The 24,343-nt window shown below is 41.3% G+C and overlaps 1 protein-coding gene across 3 annotated transcripts in view; it reads left to right on the top strand.

The window, feature by feature from the left end:
* Arc42 (Activator-recruited cofactor subunit 42) overlaps nucleotides 1-24,343 on the top strand; it is a 106,954-nt gene that overhangs the window by 47,824 nt on the left and 34,787 nt on the right. For 2 of the 3 annotated variants that reach the window (XM_071664811.1, XM_071664813.1), the window contains exons 1-2: nucleotides 3,937-4,071; nucleotides 13,589-13,773. In XM_071664811.1, coding sequence (XP_071520912.1) covers nucleotides 4,002-4,071; nucleotides 13,589-13,773 — 255 coding nt within the window. In that variant the 5' untranslated portion in view covers nucleotides 3,937-4,001. Of the gene's footprint in view, nucleotides 1-3,936; nucleotides 4,072-13,588; nucleotides 13,774-24,343 lie in introns of those variants that run through there. The other variant, XM_071664812.1, reaches the window with a different exon arrangement.

Genomic DNA, 24,343 nt, shown 5'->3' on the forward strand with positions numbered 1-24,343 from the left:
CCACATTCGTTCACACTCAGTTTCTAGCTGTCATGTGTAATGCACCGAAACCACAGCTCCCTTTCCACATCCAGGCCCCACAAAACTTTCCATAGTTTACCCCAGACGCTTCACATCCCTTGGTTCAATCCACTGACAGCATGTCGACCCCGGTGTACCACATTGTTCCAATTCACTCTAATCCTTGCACGCCTTTCACCCTCCTGAATGTTCAGGCCTCGATCGCTCAAAATCTTTTTCACTTCATCCTTTTGCCTCCAATTTGGTGTCCCACTTATCCTCGTTCCCTCCACCTCTGACACACACACACACACACACACACACACACACATATATATATATATATATATATATATATATATATATATATATATATATATATATATATATATATATATATATGTGGTTTCGGTGCATTATTACATGACAGCTAGAGACTGAGTGTGAGCGAATGGGGCCTTTGGTGTCTTTTCCTTGCGCTACCTCGCACACATGAGGGGGAAGGGGGTTGTTATTCCATGTGTGGCGAGGTGGCGATGGGAACATATAAAGACAGACAGTATGAATTATGTACATGTGTATATAGGTATATGTCTGTATGTGTATATATATGTGTACATTGAGATGTATAGGTATGTATATTTGCGTGTGTGGACGTGTATGTATATACATGTGTATGTGGGCGGGTTGGGCCATTCTTTCGTCTGTTTCCTTGCGCTACCTCGCTAACGCGGGAGACAGCGACAAAGAAAAAAAAAGAAATATATATATATATATATATATATATATATATATATATATATATATATATATATGTATATATATATATGAGAAGTGAGTCAGTTGTTGTTCGCTGATGATACAGCGCTGGTGGCTGATTCATGTGAGAAACTGCAGAAGCTGGTGACTGAGTTTGGTAAAGTGTGTGAAAGAAGAAAGTTAAGAGTAAATGTGAATAAGAGCAAGGTTATTAGGTACAGTAGGGTTGAGGGTCAAGTCAATTGGGAGGTAAGTTTGAATGGAGAAAAACTGGAGGAAGTAAAGTGTTTTAGATATCTGGGAGTGGATCTGGCAGCGGATGGAACCATGGAAGCGGAAGTGAAATCATAAGCTGGGGGAGGGGGCGAAAATCCTGGGAGCTTTGAAGAATGTGTGGAAGTCGAGAACATTATCTCGGAAAGCAAAAATGGGTATGTTTGAAGGAATAGTGGTTCCAACAATGTTGTATGGTTGCGAGGCGTGGGCTATGGATAGAGTTGTGCGCAGGAGGGTGGATGTGCTGGAAATGAGATGTTTGAGGACAATGTGTCGAGTGAGGTGGTTTGATCGAGTAAGTAATGTAATGGTAAGAGAGATGTGTGGAAATAAAAAGAGCGTGGTTGAGAGAGCAGAAGAGGGTGTTTTGAAATGGTTTGGGCACATGGAGAGAATGAGTGAGGAAAGATTGACAAAGAGGATATATGTGTCAGAGGTGGAGGGAACGAGAAGTGGGAGACCAAATTGGAGGAGGAAGGATGGAGTGAAAAAGATTTTGAGAACTTTAGCCCCCTCCCTAACCCTGTGACACTTCCGCTTCCATGGTTCCATCCGCAGCCAAATCCACTCCCAGATATCTAAAACACTTCACTTCCTCCAGTATTTCTCCATTCAAACTTACCTCCCAGTTGACTTGTCCCTCAAGCCTACTGTACCTAATAACCTTGTTCTTAACCATATTTACTATCAGCTTTCTTCTTTCACACACTTTACCTAACTCAGTTTCTCACCCGAATCAGCCACCAGCGCTGTATCATCAGTGAACAACAGCTGACTCACTTCCCAGGCCCTTTCATCCACAACAGGCTGCATACTTGCCCCTCTCTCCAAAACTCTTGCATTCACCTCCCTAACAACCCCATCCATAAACAAATTAAACAACCATGGAGACATCACGCACCCTTGCCGCAAACAGACATTCACTGAGAACCAATCACTTTCCTCTCTTCCTACTCGTGCACATGCCTTACATCCTCGATAAAAAATTTTTCACTGCTTCTAGCAACTTGCCTCCCACACCATATATTCTTAATACCTTCCACAGAGCATCTCTATCAACTGTATCATATGCTTTCTCCAGATCCATAAATGCTACATACAAATCCATTTGTTTTCCAAGTATTTCTCACATACATTTTTCATGGCAAACACCTGATCCACACATCCTCTACCACTTCTGAAACCACACTGCTCTTCCCCAATCTGATGCTCTGTGCATGCCTTGACCCTCTCAATCAATACCCTCCCATATAATTTCCCATGAATACTCAACAAACTTATACCTCTGTAATTTGAGCACTCACCTTTATCCCCTTTGCCTTTGTACAATGGCACTATGCATGCATTCCGCCAATCCTCAGGCACCTCACCATGAGTCATACATACATTAAATACCCTTACGATCCAGTTAACAACACAGTCACCCCCTTTTTTAATAAATTCCACTGCAATACCAACCAAACCCACTGCCTTGCCAGCTTTCATCTTCCGCAAAGCTTTTACTGCCTCTTCTCTGTTTACCAAATCATTCTCCCTAAACCTCTCACTTCGCACTCCACCTCGACCAAAACACCCTATATCCGTCACTCTATCATGTAACACATTTAACAAACCTTCAAAATACTCACTCCTTCTCATATCACCACTACTTGTTACCTCCCCATTAGCCCCCTTCACCGATGTTCCCATTTGTTCTCTTGTCTTACGCACTTTATTTACCTCCTTCCAAAACATCTTTTTATTCTCCCTGAAATTTAATGATACTCTCTCACCCTAACTCTCATATGCCCTTTTTTTCTTGTCCCATGACCCTCTTCTGTGAAAGTTCTTGCAGAGCTCGGAGATCTAGCAACATCTCTCAGATACACCACAAGGAAAGAAATGCGGCATTGTTGTTTGTGGGGTAAGAGGAGGACATTTGAACAGAACATGTCCATTGTTATTGATACAGATGGTATGTACATTTTGCATCTTATGGGTCTTCAGAGACGAATTTTGACCTGTGTAGGGGTGAATCCAAGAATGGGTGGGTACTGGGCCACCGATCCTCTTTGAGGAATACAACATACAGTTGACTTACACAATAACAATGATGGTTGACATATTCTCACAAGTATTCCAACCCTTTTGATCCCTCGAAAGGAAAACTATATGCATTATAGTGACTTATGACTCAACCTTGTCAGTTTCGCAACCATTCCTAGACACCGGCGTAAGTTTATAATAAAAGGTTCTTTACCCGCAAAAGAACGTAACCTTATTTCTTAGAGCAATATTTAACTTATTACTGTTGACAGCGTTTAACATACGATATATATTTCCACGGTTATTTCAGAATGTTTATATCATTTTATTTTGTTTCTTAAAAGCATGTACACATTTCAAAATGAACATCTTTTACTGGTTGACTAATCAAGAGTTGGGCCACAAGCTCGCAAACGCAATAATGGGCCATCACTTCAATAGATTAGGAACTACTGCCCTAGAATAATGCAAAATATTCAGCTCTTGTTTGATTAACCATAGATAGTGCTGATGGTCACCCCGCTTTGAAAGGCCACTCGAACTCTCTCTTCCGTCGCTGGTCTTCTCCATAAATTAACTATGCACAATTCCATCCGGACATTTAAAATATTCAACTTCGGCAGGTGTGGTGCTAAAAACATCTAAACTCATGCTTTTAATATTTGTGTTTATTTCACTCTTCTATAAAAGAAATATTCACAAAAGAAATCCTGAAAACATTTTGTATCAGATTTATATCGTATGTAATGTTTCTATACTTGGAAGCATATTACGTACCTTTTCGTTTTAACAATATATATATATATATATATATATATATATATATATATATATATATATATATATATATATATATATTGTCCACATAAGAATATACTAAAGGCACAACATTTCGGACCTTGGTTTATTTACAGAAAAACTGTAGCAGATAACGTAACAAGATGGCTACACTCAATCAGCTGATGCATATATTCTGCAGAATCTCTCGGCCCTTGGCTTGTTCACACAGAGGTGAAGCCTTTATGAACTAAAATATACTCAGGATATTGCTAAGTATTTGAAACTGATGTAGCTATAAGTTTGGAATAGATTACTAACCAGAGCGAAAGTGATTGTCCAAATTCCCAAATATTATTAGTAAGTCATTTATCGTAAATGTTTGCCACATTATACATTACGTTTGTAAGTGTGATCTAGAAAAACTCATGTAAGTATATAAGTATAGAGCCGCAGCGTTTTTAGCTCCTGGGTACATAAGTATATTGATGAACTTGGTAAATGAGTTCGACTACCCCTGTGTTATTTTTTTATCTGGTGATTATAATAAGCTAAAGAGAGCGGTAAAATTTAGGTTTAGCTTAAAAGTACATGAAATGCTTAGAAATCATTGGAACATGGACACCTTACTTATCTTTTACGGGCAGCCAGTATATCAGTCAAGTTTCAGCATTACAATCAAAGGACAACAGAGGCATGCAGGATTTCAGAATCATGCTAACTGCTGAAAAATGTGTGCTTAGTAGACATCACACAACACCTGGTAACATCGGTGCCTAGCCTCCAGGCTAGCAATTATTTTGTGCAGTCCCAAGCACAACACCGCATTGATGCTGGGATATTTCTACTATATATTTTGGCTATTAAGGGAGGTTAGTTAAGTTTTCATATGATTTGTTAATTTCTAGTTGTGTTACACCTACTTTCAAGTTGATTAATCCCACATTATCTCTGATCTTTATAACCCTATTGCTTATTACTACAGAATAGAAAATAGTTCTCCAAGTTATGCATTGGTAGTGTAAATCAATCCAGTGATATACATTTCTTCCAAATCTGTGTAAAGTAATAAGGTGGCAGCCATAAACTGGAATTTTACTTTGTGGTTCTAATGATAAAATTTCAGTTATCTGGACTTCATATTTTATCTTGGAATAGCCTTGAATTTGCTTGTCAGTGATAGTTTGCTGTGTGTGATATAAGATAAGATTAGAATATTATGATTAAATGTGGGCTTAATCATTGTAAGATAAGGTGAGATACGTCAAGCAATCAACACAACTTATGAAAACTTCAAACTTTATTATACATTTCTTGCACTACCTTATATTCTTTTATCAACTTATTAGATATATTATTTGGTATATTGGAACGATGTGGTATACCTGGGGTCGACGTGCTGCCAGTGGATTGAACCAGGGCATGTGAAGCATCTGGGGTAAACCATGAAAAGTTTTGTGGTGCCTGGATGTGGAAAGGGAGATGTGGGTTAGGTGCATTACACATGACAGCTAGAGACTGAGTGTGAAGAATGTGGTCTTTGTTGTCTTTTCCTAGTGCTACCTCGCGCATGCTGGGGAGGAGAGAGGTGCTGTGTTTCATGTGCGGCAGGGTGATGGTGGGAATAGATGAAGACAGCAAGTATGAATATGTACATGTGTATATATGTATATGTCTGTGTATGTATATGTATGTATATGTGTGTGTGTGGGCATTTATGTAAATACATGTGTGTGTGTGGGTTGGGCCATTCTGTCATCTGTTTCCTTGCGCTACTCGATAACGAGGGAAACAGCGGCTAAGTATGATAAATGAAATAAAAGAAAATGAATATTGAAAGAATGCAAACTTTTTTGAGGGAGAAAGAAAATAATGATGTTGAATTTTCATTCAAGTTAGTTAAAGCCCAGAGAATCATCAGAGGAGAGCTGTAACTTGTGGCTCAGTGAAGTACGGGAGAATGTTGGGTAAAACAGACAAAGCAGTCAGCCTTTATCAAATCCCAAACAGGGAACTGTGTTGCTCTGCCCTTCAACCTTAGCCACTTTTAGTGGAACCCAAAGATAGATGATTTTTTTGAAAACTGTATGATTTGCATTGACTTTGGGTAGCCACTTTTCTGCATATGATCCAGTTTACTAAAAAAATGTGCAGGCTACACTTGTGCAAGAGGAGCCTTTTTTAAAGAACCACAGTGAAAATAGGTGGTTCTGACTTTTATGATATCCAGACCTACAGCATATGATGCATTTGTTTTTTGCTGGATGTATTCTTATTGTACATGTCTTATGAGCAAACAGTATGGATGGGACTGTCAGTCAGTTCCATTGTAAATCTTAAATTAGTTTTATGCTTTTCTTAACTTTTTTCACCAGGAACAGATGAAGAATGACCTGAAATTAATTCTCTGCTTTAATATCTTTTTCTCACCAGGAACAGATGAAGAATGACTTCATTTGCTCACATTCTCTCTCAAACTGTCATGAATAATGCACTAAACCTGAGTCCCCTGTCCACAGCTAGGCCCTACAAACCTTTTTTTGTTTTTTCCCTGACAGCTTCATATACCTTGGTTTAATCCATTAACAACAAGGCACTTCCTGTCCACCACATCTCTCCATTTCACTCAGTCCTGTGCATGCATTACACCCACCAGAATGTTCAGTCCCACTCCCTCAAAACATTTTTGATTCCATCCTTTCTTCTCCAGCTCAGTATCCTTCATCTCCATGTTCCCACAACTTTTGTCACATCTCCTCTCATCTTCGCTGTCATGCATGATAGTGTCTGGAAAAAAAATCCACCCCCATATATTTTCAAAGGCAATACATGACTGAGGTTTATTGTTGGGCATATGATGCTCTCAAGGTGAAATCATCATAGTCTGGTTTCTGAGACATGTTTCTTACATTGTGAGCACTAGCAGCCCACATCAGTGTGCCTTAGGCTGTCTTAAATGAAGAATGTTCTTTCTTTACTCTTCCTGGCTTCCACTTCATTTTGGAAATTTTCTCATCATATTTCTTCCACCTTTGCTTTAAGATGATTGGCTTCTACCTTTCTAAGGAGGAGAAAGCTCAGGTTCTCATCTGGAAGCAAGAAAATGTGGGTAGGTGTGAGATTTCTGGGTGCACTGGGTGCTCAGAACATATGATCAGGTGGCTTCTTACTGCAACACCCCATCAGTGCCTCACTTTATTCATGTGATCAATTCCATATGGACCACAAATACTTCAGGAACCTTGCTAATTCCATGCCCAGATGTCTGATAAAGAACCAAAATGAAAGTGTGACATCGCCTTTGAAAAAGTATAAGGAGGCAGACAAGGTTTCTCTTCACTCTCCTTGGTGCACTTTTTTTTTTTTTTAATTATATTGAAGGCTCCAGTAGTGGACAAAAGCCCACATCAAGGCCAGGCCCTAATTGAAATATATAGAGAATTATGAATTGGGAAAAGAAAAGACATGGGAAAGTATTTATAAATGTTTGAGAGAGTGAAAAACCTGTTTTTTAAAATGTGATAGGTCGTAGTTATTGGGAAAGACGTAAGAGGATAGAGAGTTCCAGAGCTTCAATGTGTAGGGAAAGAAGCAGGTATCGAAAAGGCTAACCCTTGAGTTGGTTATGGTCACACAGTAATCTTGTGATGCAGCAGCTTGCCGAATATTGCATGGTCTATCTAGTGGTGTTGGCACACAAGCAGCCAGCTCTTAAGTGCAAAAACCAAAGTAATACCCATAGAAGAGGGAAAGTGAACCAACATTGTGGTGTAGGGCAGGGAGGGTCAAGTTTGGAAGTTAGCCCAGGACAGTTTATAAGGTGGACTGCTGTTGATTCAACTCTGTCAAGTGAGGATGCAGAGCTAGAACCACCCCAGATGTGAGAGCAGTACTCCATACAAGGACGAATCAACCCCTTTTATAAACGGAGCAACTGTTCAGAAGAGAAGTTTCAGCATCTAATCAGACACCCAGTTTCTTAGAGGGAGACTTAGCTATTCCTGTAATGTGTGGTTTCCAAGAAAGAGTGGATGTTACAGTAATGCCAAGTATGTTCATTGAGTCAAGAGGTGGAATTACAGGATCGTCAAAGGAGAGACAAGAGTTGTGAGGAGTTTTTGATAGAGAGATGGATAGAAACTGGGTCTTGGAGGCATTAAACTTAACAAGATTTTGTCTACCCCACTGAGATATCGTGTCCAAGTCTGAGTTTATTGAAGAGGCTGTGTCAAGATGAGATGCAGATTGAGTGAGAGAAGGGGAGCATCATTGATGGGTGTGGATGAATGCAGTGTTGAGTCATCAGCATATGAGTGCATTCGATTATTTGTGGAGGAGAGGAGACTGTTGAAAAAAGGAGGAAAAGTGTAGGGGAAGGATAGAACCTTGAGGGACACTGCTGTTGATGGAGAAAAGGCATGAGGCTGATCCATCAGTAACATGGAGAGAGATCAACAAGAGAGGAAGCTAGATATGAAGGAGCAAAGTGAGGAAGGTACGCCAAAAGAGGGGAGCCTAGAGATAAGACCCTAATGCCAAACCCAATCACAAGCCTTAGATATGTCAAGGGCAACTACATTTATCTCCCCAAAATCTTAAAGGGATGATGACCAGACATTAGTTAGATAGGAAAGAATATTACCTGTAAATCTCACCTTACGGAAGCCATACTGGTGATTAGAGAGAAGACTGTGATTTTTGAGGTGTTTAAGGATATGGGAGTTGAGGGAGGATTCAAAGACTGTAAATGATAGATGTCAAGGGAGTAGGATGATAGAGGGCTTTGAATGGTCTCCCTTCTTAGGGATGGGATGTATCACTGTATACTTCCAAGGAGAAGAAGAAATTTTGTTCTTTAAGCAGAATCAGAACAGACGAGCAAGCACAGGTGCAAGTTCAGAGGCACACTCTTTCAGTACATGGGGATGGATGCCATCAAGACCAGAAGCCATGCTTGTTCACAGAGAAGGAAGCACTTTTCGGACAGTCTAAAAAGAGATTACAGGAAGAAGCATAGGATTAGTCAGAGGAGCATCAGGAGGTGAAGGAATTTTAGACTCATCCAAGGTGGAGGTAGAGGAGAAATAGAAACCAGAGTTTTTGTGTACGGGAGAGACAGCTATAGTACTGTCAGAGTGGCATTTCTGAAGGGAAGGTAGAGTGACAGAATTTGTTAGAGATGCCCTTAGTTAAAGACCAGAAACATCTATCAGTGGATGATAAGGAGAGGATATCGCACTTCCTTTGAATAAAGGAACCCTTCACCTCATGGATAGCATGCTTGCAGCTATTATGGGCAGTGATAAAAGCTGAATGGGAGCCAGAGGAAGGAGAGTTTTTCCAAGCCTGATATGCTTAATCTCTTGCCTTAACAGTTTCAGAACAGGAAGGGTTGAACCATGGATTGGATGAAGAGGTCATCTTGGAGGAAGAGGGGATAAGTGCTTCCATTCCTGCAAGAATAACCCCTGCTGTCCATTTAGCAGAGGCAGAAGCCTCACCACATAAGAGACAGTAATTTACCCAAAGTCAGAAAAGAAGCTACACAAGTTATTCCAGTCAGCTTTGTTCAGTGACAGTATTTACACTTAGAAGGGGCTGCTGGAGGGGGAGGTGCCATTAGAGTATATACATTTATGAGAGGTTGTGTATTTACAGTGGGATGGACTAGAGTTGAGAAACATATCCAGAATATTAGGAGACTCCCACCCATAAGCCGAGATCCTCTACCTCAGGGATTTTTATGTTCACTATAAGAAATGGTTGAATTCCTTCCAATTGGATAATGGAGGGATTGAAGCTCTCATATTCTCCATTCTCATTGATTTAGAACAAATTTTCTCCTACCCTACCCATATACCTGACTGCTCTGACCACTCTCCTAATATTATGGATTTGTTTTTCACCACTAGTCCATCCCACTGTAAATACACAGTCTCGTTTCCAATTGGTTCATCTGATCACACTCTCATATATGTATTTATTTTAATGGCACCTTCCCCTCCAGCAGTCCCATCTACGTGTAATTACTGGCGCATGACCTTCCTTGTTTCCTTGGGTAAATTACTGTCTCTTGTGTGGTGATGCTTCTGTCTCCATCAAATGCATAGCAGAGGTTATTCTTGTGGGAGTGGAAGTATATATCCCCTCTTCCTCCAAGACGACTTCTTCATCCAATCCATGGTTCAAGTATTCCTGTTCTGAGGCCATTCAGACAAGGGATCAGGCATATCAAGCTTCATAAAACTCTCCTTCCTCTGGGTCCCGTTCAGCTTTTAGTAGTGCCTGTAATTGCTGCAAGCACGCTATCCTTGAGGCGAAGCATTCCTTTTTTTAGAGGAAGTGCAATATTCCCTCCTCATCATCCACTGATAGGTTTTTCTGGTCTTTAGCTAAGGGCATCTCTAACAACTTCTTTTGCTCTACCTTCCCTTCACTTTTCCTTTCTGATGGTACTATAGCTGTCTCTCCAGTTGACAAAACAACTCTTGGTTCCTGTTTCTTCTCTAACTCCACCTTGGATGACTCTTAACATTCCTTCACCCCCTGATGCACCTCTTAATAATCCTTTGCCTCTTCCTGTGATCTGTTTTCAGACTGTGCGAAAAGCACTTTTTTTCTGGACACAAGCAAGGTCTATGGTCCTGATGGCATCTATCCCTGTGTACTGAAAGAATGTGCCTCTGAATTTGCATTTGTGCTTGCTTGTCTGTTCCATTTCTGTTTAAAAACCAAAACTTTTCCTTCTTTTGGAAACACGCATTGATACATCTCATCCCTAGGAAGGGTAACTGTTCTGACCCCTCCAACTGTTTTCCTTTTGCTTTGACACCTACTATTTCCAAAGTCTGTGAATCCCTCCTAAACTCACATATCCTTAAACTCCTCGAAAATCAATCTTCTCTCTGATCACCCGTATTGCTTCTGTAAGGCAAGATCCTGTGTCGATATTCATTCCTATCTTACTAATGTCAGGTCATCATCCCTGAAAGATTTTAGGGAGTCCTTGACATATCTAAGGCTTTCATCAGGGTGTGTCATCAGGGTCGCATCTTTAAGCTCACCTCTTTTGGCTTCCCTCCCTAATTTTGCTCCTTCATATCTAGCTTCCTCTCTGACTAATCTATCTATCTCTGTGGTTGTTGATGGATCAGCCTCCCATTTTTTTCTCCATCAACAGTGGTGTTCCTCAAGTTTCTGTCGTGTCCCCCACACTTTTCCTCCTTTTTTTCAACAATTTCCTCTCCTCCACAAATAATCCAGTGCACTCATATGCTGATGACTCAACACTGCATTCATCCATATCCCTCAATTTTGCTTCCTCTTCTCTCATTCAAACTGCATCTTATCTTGACACAGCTTCCTCAATAAACTCAGACTTGGACAGGATATCTCAGTGGGGTAGGCAAAATCTTGTTAAGTTTAATGCCTCCAAGACCTAATTTTTACCCATCTCTCAATCGAAAACTCCTCACAACTCAAGCCTCTCCTTTGACAGTTCTGGAATTCCACCTCTTGACCCAATAAACATATTTGATATTACTGTAACATCCACTCTTTCTTGGACACCCCAAATTACTGGAACAGTTAAGTCTGCCTCTAAGAAACTGGATCTTGTTTCGATGTCAAAACTTCTTCTGAACAGTTGTTCTGTTTATACAATGGATTAATTTGTCCTTGAATGGAGTACTGCTGTCACAGTTGGGGTGGTTTTAGCTCTGTATCTTTACTTGATAGAGTCAAGTTGAAAGTGGTACAGCTTATAAACTGTTCCATGCTAACTTCCAAACTTGACCCCCTTGCCCTACGCCATAATATTGGTTCACTTTCCTTCTTCTGTAGGTATTCCTTTGGTTTTAGCTACTGAGAGCTTTGCTGCTTGTGTGCCTTCACCTCTAGCTGGAACACACAATATCCGGCATGCTGCTTGTCACATGATTATTGTGTGGCCATCAGCAACTCAAGGGTGGATCATTTTGATACCTGCTTCTTTCCCTACATGTTGAAGCTTTGGAACTCTGTACCATCTCATGTCTTTCCCATTTCTTACAACCTGGCACATTTTTCGTTCTCAAAAATTCATAAATACTTTCCCTTGTCTTTTCTTTTTCCGTTTCATAATTTTTTATATTTCAATTTAGGCCCAGCCTTGATGTGAACTTTTGTCTGTGACTGAAGCCTTCAACTTAAAAAAAAAGTTAATGTAAATTCTTTCTTTGTAAATCCAAAAATTGATTATAAGGAAATGTTAAAAGAATAATTTCATGAACTTTTATTTAAGAGTGATCAGAAGTCATAATTTCAATGTAAGGGAACATTCAGTGCCTTTTTATGGTTGAAAGGTATAAATCATAATTGAATCAGTACAGATATTACATGGGATGTGCAAAGCAACTGCAGTTCTAGTAGAAGATTTATTTATTGTATGTTAATTTTTCATCAGCAGAATTTGTAAAAAGCAAATACAAAATGATTAGTAATAATCACCCTTTCAAGAATAACAGTATATGCTGTTGAACACTTAAAAACCCTAAAAGGTATGTGAAGTAAGCCAGCTGTTCACTGGTTGTGAAGTTGCACTCATTTGACTATGGTAGCTGTCTCATTTTTCTGCCTCATCCATGTGTGGACTGCTGGCATTCTGTCCGAAACACACAATCTTTCCTTGTCACTCATAACTCTTGGTATCAAAAACATTCAACTCCTACATCTCACTCTTCCTAACTCTAGATTTTTCCTGTGATTAGTGCTATGTATTAGCCCTGTCTTTTATCAGAATGGTAGGAGCAATAGATAGTAGTAGGCAGGAACATTGGTTGGAACATCAGGTAATAGTAGTTTGTGGGAACATTTGGTAGGAGCCTCTGAAAACACTGCAGTAGAGTTGCCCTCTGCCAGTGGCCTGCTAAGTGTGTGGCACTAAAGGCTAAGAAGTGGTACTGGAATCCACCAGTGATGGAGACTTGTTTCCTGTGTTCACCCCCTTGAGGGAGTTCCCGAAGGGAACAGGCATCAGAGATTCAGATAGATAGATAATGGGGAAAGTAAACAGTTAATCTATATAAGAATTTTCTCGAGCCTAAACTGGGTTAGCAGATGATACACTTCTTATATCAGATTTTATGCCTGGACATCAAGGTTTTTGCTGACTACATAGCTTGTGCTGGGCCTTTTTTTTGGCAGCTAGTATCAGAGTTGTGCTGCTGTATGTTGTATGTAGACAACATTTGGGAAACAGTTGTTTGTAGTGATAAAGCCACTATTCATAATTTTTTCTAAATTGTACATTACTGAACATGCGAGAGGGTGAAAGACATGCATGGGATAGTGTATTTGAACAGTGTTGCATACAGGGGATGATGTGCTGTCTCTTGAGTGAACCTGGGCATGTGAAGCAGCTGGGGGAACCATGTATAGGTATGTGAAGTGTGGTTGTGGATAGGGTTCTGTGGTTTTGGTACATTGGACATGATAGCTGGGGAATGGATGTGAGTGAATGTGGCCTTTCTTTGCCTGTCCCTGGTGCTACCTTGCTAATGTGGGAAATGGCAGACAAGTATAAAAGAAAAAGAAAAGGAGATTTTTTTTTTTTTAAACTTTGTGTAAGTAAAATGTTAGATTTGAACTATCAGAAGATAAAGAATTTCAAACTGAGTTTTCAGTTAAGGTATGCTGCTATACAGCCCAGTTGTTCTTAGTTTATTTACTTTTTATGTTCTGCTGTTGGATAGCTATATGCTTACTCTTTCAGGATGGAAAACTCAACCAAGGGTTTGTGCTCAGCAGTGTATAACCTCAGTGCGTCATTCCTCAGTTTTGGCTGAACTTCCAGAGACACATGAAATGTTGAGAAAAACTTGCAGGGACTTTGCAGAGGGAGAGTTATGGCCCCTAGCTGAAAAGTTTGATAAAGAGAAGCTTTTCCCTAAGCAACAGGTAAGAAGTAATACTTACTTAACATTTTTTGTTTTCTTCATGAAAGAGGAAAGACTTTTTAAGTCAGATTGTAAGGGAATTAACTATTTCTCATTTCAAACATGGCATTAAGAAACCTACACTGAGACTGAAGTGTGATGGAATGTCATTATAGTTTGCATTTTGAGTTAGGTAAAGAATGGAGGTGGTTAGATATAAAAATTTCAAGTTAGGTAAAGAATGTAAAATGTAAAAATATAAAAATATATAAATATACAAATTTCATATTCACTACTGAGACATGCTTGATATTCTTACAAGATGATGATAGTCAGTTATTCTGTGGAAGTGTTGTTTTATGTCCCTATAGTTGTTTGATTTATTTATGAATGGGATGGTGAGGCAGGGAAATGCAAGTATACTGTCTGCAGAGGCTGAGGGGGCCTGGGAAGTGAATCAATTGTTGTTTGCTGATGACACAGTGTAGGTGTCAGATTCGAGTAAGAAACTGCAGAATTGGTGACTTAAGTTTGGAAGAGTGTGTGAAAGGAGGAAGTTGAGAGTAAATGTGAATTCAAGCAAGGTTATTAGAATTAGTAGGGTAGAGGGACAGAGTGGTTAGTTGGGGTGTGAGTTTGGAGAAAATTTGGAGGAAGTAGATTGTTAACAGATACATGGGAGTGGATGTGATAGCAAATGGGGCCATGGAAGCAAAAATGAGTCATATGGGTGGGTGATGGAGTGAAGGTTCCAGGACCATTGAAGAATGTGTGGAAAGAGAGGTCGTTAGCTAGGAGGGTGGAAATGTGTATGTTGAAGATATAGTAGTCTGGGTGATGTTGTATGGGTGTACAACATGGTTTTCAGAAGAGGATGTGTGGGGAGGGTGGATGTGTTTGAAATGAAATGTTTCAGGACAATATATGGTATTAGGTGCTTTGATGGAGTAAGTTATAAAAGGGTAAAACGGAGGTGTAGTGATAAAAAGAGTATGGTTGAGAGAACTGAGAGGGTGTATTAAAATGGTTTGGATGTATGGAGATAATGAGTGAGGACAGGTTAACAAAGAGGATATATGTGTCAAAAGTGGAAGGGACAATGAGAATTGGGAGACCAAATTGAAGATGGAAGGATGGAGTTGAAAAGATTTTAAGTGATCAGGGTCTGAACATTCGGAAGGGTGAAAGGCGTGCATAAAATAGATTACATTGGAATGTTTTGGTATAAAGGGGGAGACATGCTGTCAGTAGACTGAATCAGAGCATTTAAGTGGCTGGGGAACCCTTGGAAAGGTATGTGGGGCCTGGTAGTGGAAAGTTGGCTGTGGTTTCGGTAAATTGCACGTGACAGCTAAAGAAAGGATGTGAGTGAATGCAGCCTTTCTTTGTCTGTTTCTGGCACTACCTTGCTGACATAGGAAAAGAAGAACAAGAATGTGTGGAAGTCAAGAACGTTATCTTGGAAAGCAAAAATGGGCATGTCTGAAGGAACAGTGGTTCCAACAATGTTATATGGTTGCAAGGCGTGGGCTATGGATAGAGTTGTGCGGAGTAGGATGGATGTGCTGGAAATGAGATGTTTAAGGACAATATGTGGTGTGAGGTGGTTTGATTGAGTAAGTAATGAAAGGGTAAGAGAGATGTGTGGTAATAAAAAGAGTATGGTTGAGAGAGTGGAAGAGGGTGTTTTGAAGTGGTTTGGTCACATGGAGAGACTGAGTGAGGAAAGATTAACCAAGAGGATATATGTGTCAGGGGTGGAGGGAACGAGGAGAAGTGGGAGACCAAATTGGAGGTGGAAGGATAGGAAGGATAGAGTGAAAAAGATTTTGAGTGATCGGGACCTGAACATGCAGGAGGGTGAAAGGCATGCAAGGAATAGGAACGATGTGGTATACCGGGGTCGACGTGCTGTCAATGGATTGAACCGGGGCATGTGAAGCGTATGGGGTAAACCATGGAAAGTTCTGTTGGGCCTGGATGTGGAAAGGGAGCTGTGGTTTCGGTGCATTATACATGATAGCTAGAGACTGAGTGTGAATGAATGTGGCCTTTGTTGTCTTTTCCTAGTGCTGCTTTGTGCACATGCGGGGGGAGGGGGTTGTCATTTCACGTGAGGCGGGGTGGCGACGGGAAATGAATAAGGGCAGACAGTATGAATTATGTGCATGTGTATATATATATATATATATATGTACATTGAGATGTATAGGTATGTATATGTGCGTGTGTGGACGTGTATGTATATACATGTGCATGTGGGTGGGTTGGGCCATTCTTTTGTGTGTTTCCTTGCGCTACCTCGGTGATGTGCATTATTACATGACAGCTGGAGACTGAGTGTGAACGAATGTGGCCTTTGTTGTCTTTTCCTAGCGCTACCTCACACACATGAGGGGGGAGGGGGTTGTTATTCCATGTGTGGCGTGTTGGCGATGGGAATGAGTAGAGGCATACAGTGTGAATTATGTACATGTGTATATATGTATATGTCTGTGTGTGTGTATGTATGTATACATTGAGATGTATAGGTATGTATATTTGTGTGTGTGGACGTGTATGTATATACATGTGTACGTGGATGGGTTGGGCCATTCTTTCGTCTGTTTCCTTGTGCTGCCTCGCTAACGCGGGAGACAGCGACAAAGTAAAATAAATAATTTTTTTTTTTTTTTTTTTGCCGGTCTCCCGCGCTTGCGAGGTAGCGCAAGGAAACAGACGAAAGAAATGGCCCAACCCACCCCCATACACATGTATATACATACGTCCACACACGCAAATATACATACCTACACAGCTTTCCATGGTTTACCCCAGACGCTTCACATGCCCTGATTCAATCCACTGACAGCACGTCAACCCCGGTATACCACATCGATCCAATTCACTCTATTCCTTGCCCTCCTTTCACCCTCCTGCATGTTCAGGCCCCGATCACACAAAATCTTTTTCATTCCATCTTTCCACCTCCAATTTGGTCTCCCACTTCTCCTCGTTCCCTCCACCTCCGACACATATATCCTCTTGGTCAATCTTTCCTCACTCATTCTCTCTATGTGCCCAAACCATTTCAAAACACCCTCTTCTGCTCTCTCAACCATGCTCTTTTTATTTCCACACATCTCTCTTACCCTTACGTTACTTACTCGATCAAACCACCTCACACCACACATTGTCCTCAAACATCTCATTTCCAGCACATCCATCCTCCTGCGCACAACTCTATCCCTAGCCCACGCCTCGCAACCATACAACATTGTTGGAACCACTATTCCTTCAAACATACCCATTTTTGCTTTCCGAGATAATGTTCTCGACTTCCACACATTTTTCAAGGCTCCCAGGATTTTCGCCCCCTCCCCCACCCTATGATCCACTTCCGCTTCCATGGTTCCATCCGCTGCCAGATCCACTCCCAGATATCTAAAACACTTTACTTCCTCCAATTTTTCTCCATTCAAACTTACCTCCCAATTGACTTGACCCTCAACCCTACTGTACCTAATAACCTTGCTCTTATTCACATTTACTCTTAACTTTCTTCTTTCACACACTTTACCAAACTCAGTCACCAGCTTCTGCAGTTTCTCACATCAATCACTTTCCTCTCTTCCTACACGTACACATGCCTTACATCCTCGATAAAAACTTTTCACTGCTTCTAACAACTTGCTCCCACACCATATATTCTTAATACCTTCCACAGAGCATCTCTATCAACTCTATCATATGCCTTCTCCAGATCCATAAATGCTACATACAAATCCATTTGCTTTTCTAAGTATTTCTCACATACATTCTTCAAAGCAAACACCTGATCCACACATCCTCTACCACTTCTGAAACCACACTGCTCTTCCCCAATCTGATGCTCTGTACATGCCTTCACCCTCTCAATCAATACCCTCCCATATAATTTACCAGGAATACTCAACAAACTCATACCTCTGTAATTTGAGCACTCACTCTTATCCCCTTTGCCTTTGTACAATGGCACTATGCACGCATTCCGCCAATCCTCAGGCACCTCACCATGAGTCAATTTTTTTTTTTTTTTTTTTTTGCCGCTGTCTCTTGCGTTTGCGAGGTAGCGCAAGGAAACAGACGAAAGAAATGGCCCAACCCACCCTCACACACATGTATATACATACGTCCACACACGCAAATATACATACCTACACAGCTTTCCATGGCTCACCCCAGACGCTTCACATGCCCCGATTCAATCCACTGACAGCACGTCAACCCCGGTATACCACATCGATCCAATTCACTCTATTCCTTGCCCTCCTTTCACCCTCCTGCATGTTCAGGCCCCAATCACACAAAATCTTTTTCACTCCGTCTTTCCACCTCCAATTTGGTCTCCCACTTCTCCTCGTTCCCTCCACCTCTGACACATATATCCTCTTGGTCAATCTTTCCTCACTCATTCTCTCCATGTGCCCAAACCATTTCAAAACACCCTCTTCTGCTCTCTCAACCACGCTCTTTTTATTTCCACACATCTCTCTTACCCTTACGTTACTTACTCGATCAAACCACCTCACACCACACATTGTCCTCAAACATCTCATTTCCAGCACATCCATCCTCCTGCACACAACTCTATCCATAGCCCACGCCTCGCAACCATACAACATTGTTGGAACCACTATTCCTTCAAACATACCCATTTTTGCTTTCCGAAATAATGTTCTCGACTTCCACACATTTTTCAAGGCTCCCAGGATTTTCGCCCCCTCCCCCACCCTATGATCCACTTCCGCTTCCATGGTTCCATCCGCTGCCAGATCCACTCCCAGATATCTAAAACACTTTACTTCCTCCAATTTTTCTCCATTCAAACTTACCTCCCAATTGACTTGACCCTCAACCCTACTGTACCTAATAACCTTGCTCTTATTCACATTTACTCTTAACTTTCTTCTTTCACACACTTTACCAAACTCAGTCACCAGCTTCTGCAGTTTCTCACATGAATCAGCCACCAGCGCTGTATCATCAGCAAACAACAACTGACTCACTTCCCAAGCTCTCTCATCCCCAACAGACTTCATACTTGCCCCTCTTTCCAAAACTCTTGCATTCACCTCCCTAACAACCCCATCCATAAACAAATTAAACAACCATGGAGACATCACACACCCCTGCCGCAAACCTACATTCACTGAGAACCAATCACTTTCCTCTCTTCCTACACGTACACATGCCTTACATCCTCGATTAAAACTTTTCACTGCTTCTAACAACTTGCCTCCCACACCATATATTCTTAATACCTTCCACAGAGCATCTCTGTCAACTCTATCATATGCCTTCTCCAGATCCATAAATGCTACATACAAATCCATTTGCTTTTCTAAGTATTTCTCACATACATTCTTCAAAGCAAACACCTGATCCACACATCCTCTACCACTTCTGAAACCACACTGCTCTTCCCCAATCTGATGCTCTGTACATGCCTTCACCCTCTCAATCAATACCCTCCCATATAATTTACCAGGAATACTCAACAAACTCATACCTCTGTAATTTGAGCACTCACTCTTATCCCCTTTGCCTTTGTACAATGGCACTATGCACGCATTCCGCCAATCCTCAGGCACCTCACCATGAGTCAATTTTTTTTTTTTTTTTTTTTTGCCGCTGTCTCTTGCGTTGGCGAGGTAGCGCAAGGAAACAGACGAAAGAAATGGCCCAACCCACCCTCACACACATGTATATACATACGTCCACACACGCAAATATACATACCTACACAGCTTTCCATGGCTCACCCCAGATGCTTCACATGCCCCGATTCAATCCACTGACAGCACGTCAACCCCGGTATACCACATCGATCCAATTCACTCTATTCCTTGCCCTCCTTTCACCCTCCTGAATGTTCAGGCCCCAATCACACAAAATCTTTTTCACTCCGTCTTTCCACCTCCAATTTGGTCTCCCACTTCTCCTCGTTCCCTCCACCTCTGACACATATATCCTCTTGGTCAATCTTTCCTCACTCATTCTCTCCATGTGCCCAAACCATTTCAAAACACCCTCTTCTGCTCTCTCAACCACGCTCTTTTTATTTCCACACATCTCTCTTACCCTTACGTTACTTACTCGATCAAACCACCTCACACCACACATTGTCCTCAAACATCTCATTTCCAGCACATCCATCCTCCTGCACACAACTCTATCCATAGCCCACGCCTCGCAACCATACAACATTGTTGGAACCACTATTCCTTCAAACATACCCATTTTTGCTTTCCGAAATAATGTTCTCGACTTCCACACATTTTTCAAGGCTCCCAGGATTTTCGCCCCCTCCCCCACCCTATGATCCACTTCCGCTTCCATGGTTCCATCCGCTGCCAGATCCACTCCCAGATATCTAAAACACCTTACTTCCTCCAATTTTTCTCCATTCAAACTTACCTCCCAATTGACTTGACCCTCAACCCTACTGTACCTAATAACCTTGCTCTTATTCACATTTACTCTTAACTTTCTTCTTTCACACACTTTACCAAACTCAGTCACCAGCTTCTTCAGTTTCTCACATGAATCAGCCACCAGCGCTGTATCATCAGCGAACAACAACTGACTCACTTCCCAAGCTCTCTCATCCCCAACAGACTTCATACTTGCCCCTCTTTCCAAAACTCTTGCATTCACCTCCTTAACAACCCCATCCATAAACAAATTAAACAACCATGGAGACATCACACACCCCTGCCGCAAACCTACATTCACTGAGAACCAATCACTTTCCTCTCTTCCTACACGTACACATGCCTTACATCCTCGATACAAACTTTTCACTGCTTCTAACAACTTGCCTCCCACACCATATATTCTTAATACCTTCCACAGAGCATCTCTATCAACTCTATCATATGCCTTCTCCAGATCCATAAATGCTACATACAAATCCATTTGCTTTTCTAAGTATTTCTCACATACATTCTTCAAAGCAAACACCTGATTCACACATCCTCTACCACTTCTGAAACCACACTGCTCTTCCCCAATCTGATGCTCTGTACATGCTTTCACCCTCTCAATCAATACCCTCCCATATAATTTCCCAGGAATACTCAACAAACTTATACCTCTCTAATTTGAGCACTCACTCTTATCCCCTTTTCCTTTGTACAATGGCACTATGCCCGCATTCCGCCAATCCTCAGACACCTCACCATGAGTCATACATACATTAAATAACCTTACCAACCAGTCAATAATACAGTCACCCCCTTTTTTAATAAATTCCACTGCTCACCCCCTTTTTTAATAAATTCCACTGCAATACCATCCAAACCTGCTGCCTTGCCGGCTTTCATCCGCAAAGCTTTTACTACCTCTTCTCTGTTTACCAAATCATTTTCCCTAACCCTCTCACTTTGCACACCACCTCGACCAAAACACCCTATATCTGCCACTCTATCATCAAACACATTCAGCAAACCTTCAAAATACTCACTCCATCTCCTTCTCACATCACCACTACTTGTTATCACCTCCCCATTTGCGCCCTTCACTGAAGTTCCCATTTGCTCCCTTGTCTTACGCATTTTATTTACCTCCTTCCAGAAGATCTTTTTATTCTCCCTAAAATTTAATGATACTCTCTCACCCCAACTTTCATTTGCCCTCTTTTTCACCTCTTCCACCTTTCTCTTGACTTCCTGTCTCTTTCTTTTATACATCTCCCACTCAATTGCATTTTTTCCCTGCAAAAATTGTCCAAATGCCTCTCTCTTCTCTTTCACTAATAATCTTACTTCTTCATCCCACCACTCACTACCCTTTCTAATCAACCCACCTCCCACTCTTCTCATGCCACAAGCATCTTTTGCGCACTCCATCACTGATTCCCTAAATACATCCCATTCCTCCCCCACTCCCCTTACTTCCATTGTTCTCACCTTTTTCCATTCTGTACTCAGTCTCTCCTGGTACTTCCTCACACAAGTCTCCTTCCCAAGCTCACTTACTCTCACCACCCTCTCCATATATATATATATATATATATATATATATATATATATATATATATATATATATATATATATATATATATATATTTTTTTTTTTCCTTTGTCGCTGTCTCCCGCGTTTGCGAGGTAGCGCAAGGAAACAGACGAAAGAAATGGCCCAACCCACCCCCATACACATGTATATACATACGTCCACACACGCAAATATACATACCTACACAGCTTTCCATGGTTTACCCCAGACGCTTCACATGCCTTGATTCAATCCACTGACAGCACGTCAACCCCGGTATACCACATCGCTCCAATTCACTCTATTCCTTGCCCTCCTTTCACCCTCCTGCATGTTCAGGCCCCGATCACACAAAATCTTTTTCACTCCATCTTTCCACCTCCAATTTGGTCTCCCTCTTCTCCTCGTTCCCTCCACCTCCGACACATATATCCTCTTGGTCAATCTTTCCTCACTCATTCTCTCCATGTGACCAAACCATTTCAAAACACCCTCTTCTGCTCTCTCAACCACACTCTTTTTATTTCCACACATCTCTCTTACCCTTACGTTACTTACTCGATCAAACCACCTCACACCACACATTGTCCTCAAACATCTCATTTCCAGCACATCCATCCTCCTGCGCACAACTCTATCCATAGTCCACGCCTCGCAACCATACAACATTGTTGGAACCACTATTCCTTCAAACATACCCATTTTTGCTTTCCGAGACAATGTTCTCGACTTCCACACATTCTTCAAGGCTCCCAGAATTTTCGCCCCCTCCCCCACCCTATGATCCACTTCCGCTTCCATGTTTCCATCCGCTGCCAGATCCACTCCCAGATATCTAAAACACTTCACTTCCTCCAGTTTTTCTCCATTCAAACTCACCTCCCAATTGACTTGACCCTCAACCCTACTGTACCTAATAACCTTGCTCTTATTCACATTTACTCTTAACTTTCTTCTTTCACACACTTTACCAAACTCAGTCACCAACTTCTGCAGTTTCTCACATGAATCAGCCACCAGCGCTGTATCATCAGCGAACAACAACTGACTCACTTCCCAAGCTCTCTCATCCCCAATAGACTTCATACTTGCCCCTCTTTCCAAAACTCTTGCATTCACCTCCCTAACAACCCCATCCATAAACAAATTAAACAACCATGGAGACATCACACACCCCTGCCGCAAACCTACATTCACTGAGAACCAATCACTTTCCTCTCTTCCTACACGTACACATGCCTTACATCCTCGATAAAAACTTTTCACTGCTTCTAACAACTTGCCTCCCACACCATATATTCTTAATACCTTCCACAGAGCATCTCTATCAACTCTATCATATGCCTTCTCCAGATCCATAAATGCTACATACAAATCCATTTGCTTTTCTAAGTATTTCTCACATACATTCTTCAAAGCAAACACCTGATCCACACATCCTCTACCACTTCTGAAACCACACTGCTCTTCCCCAATCTGATGCTCTGTACATGCCTTCACCCTCTCAATCAATACCCTCCCATATAATTTGCCAGGAATACTCAACAAACTTATACCTCTGTAATTTGAGCACTCACTCTTATCCCCTTTGCCTTTGTACAATGGCACTATGCACGCATTCCGCCAATCCTCAGGCACCTCACCATGAGTCATACATACATTAAATAACCTTACCAACCAGTCAACAATACAGTCACCCCCTTTTTTTATATATATATATATATATATATATATATATATATATATATATATATATATATATATATATATATAGTGGGGCTATAGATAGGGTTGTGCAGAGAAGGGTGGATGTGTTGGAAATGAGATGTTTGAGGGCTATTTGTTGTGTGAGGTGGTTTGATCAAGTAAGTAATGAAAGAGTAAGAGAGATGTGTGGTAATAAAAAGAGTGTGGTTGAGAGAGTAGAAGAGGGTGTATTGAAATGGTTTGGTTACATGGAAAGAATGAGTGAGGAAAGATTGACAGAGAGGATATATGTGTTAGAGGTGGATGGAACGAGAAGTGGGAGACCAAATTGGAGGTGGAAGATTGGAGTGAAAAAGATTTTGAGCGATCAGGGCCTGAACATGCAGGAGGGTGAAAGGTGTGTAAGGAATAGAGTGAAGTGGAACGATGTGATATACTGGGGTCGACATGCTGTCAATTGATTGAACCAGGGCATGTGAAGCGTCTGGGGTAAACCATGGATAGTTTTGTGGGGCCTGGATGTGGAAAGGGAGCTGTGGTTTCGATGCATTATACATTACTGCTAGAGACTGAGTGTGAATGAATGTGGCCTTTGTTGTCGTTTCCTAGTGCTACCTTGCGCATGTGCGGGGTGAGGGGGGGATGTCATTTCATGTGTGGTGGGGTGGCGACGGGAATGGCTGAGGGGAGCAAGTATGAATTATGTACATGTGTATATATGCATATGTCTGTTTATGTATCTATATGTATATGTTGAAATGTATTGGGATGTATATGTGTGTGTGTGTGGATGTGTATGTATATACATGTGTTTGTGGGTGGGTTGGGCCATTCTTTTGTCTGTTTTCTTGCGCTACCTCACTAATGTG

This window comes from Panulirus ornatus, chromosome 9, assembly GCF_036320965.1.
Source record: "Panulirus ornatus isolate Po-2019 chromosome 9, ASM3632096v1, whole genome shotgun sequence".
Classification (NCBI taxonomy): domain Eukaryota; kingdom Metazoa; phylum Arthropoda; class Malacostraca; order Decapoda; family Palinuridae; genus Panulirus; species Panulirus ornatus.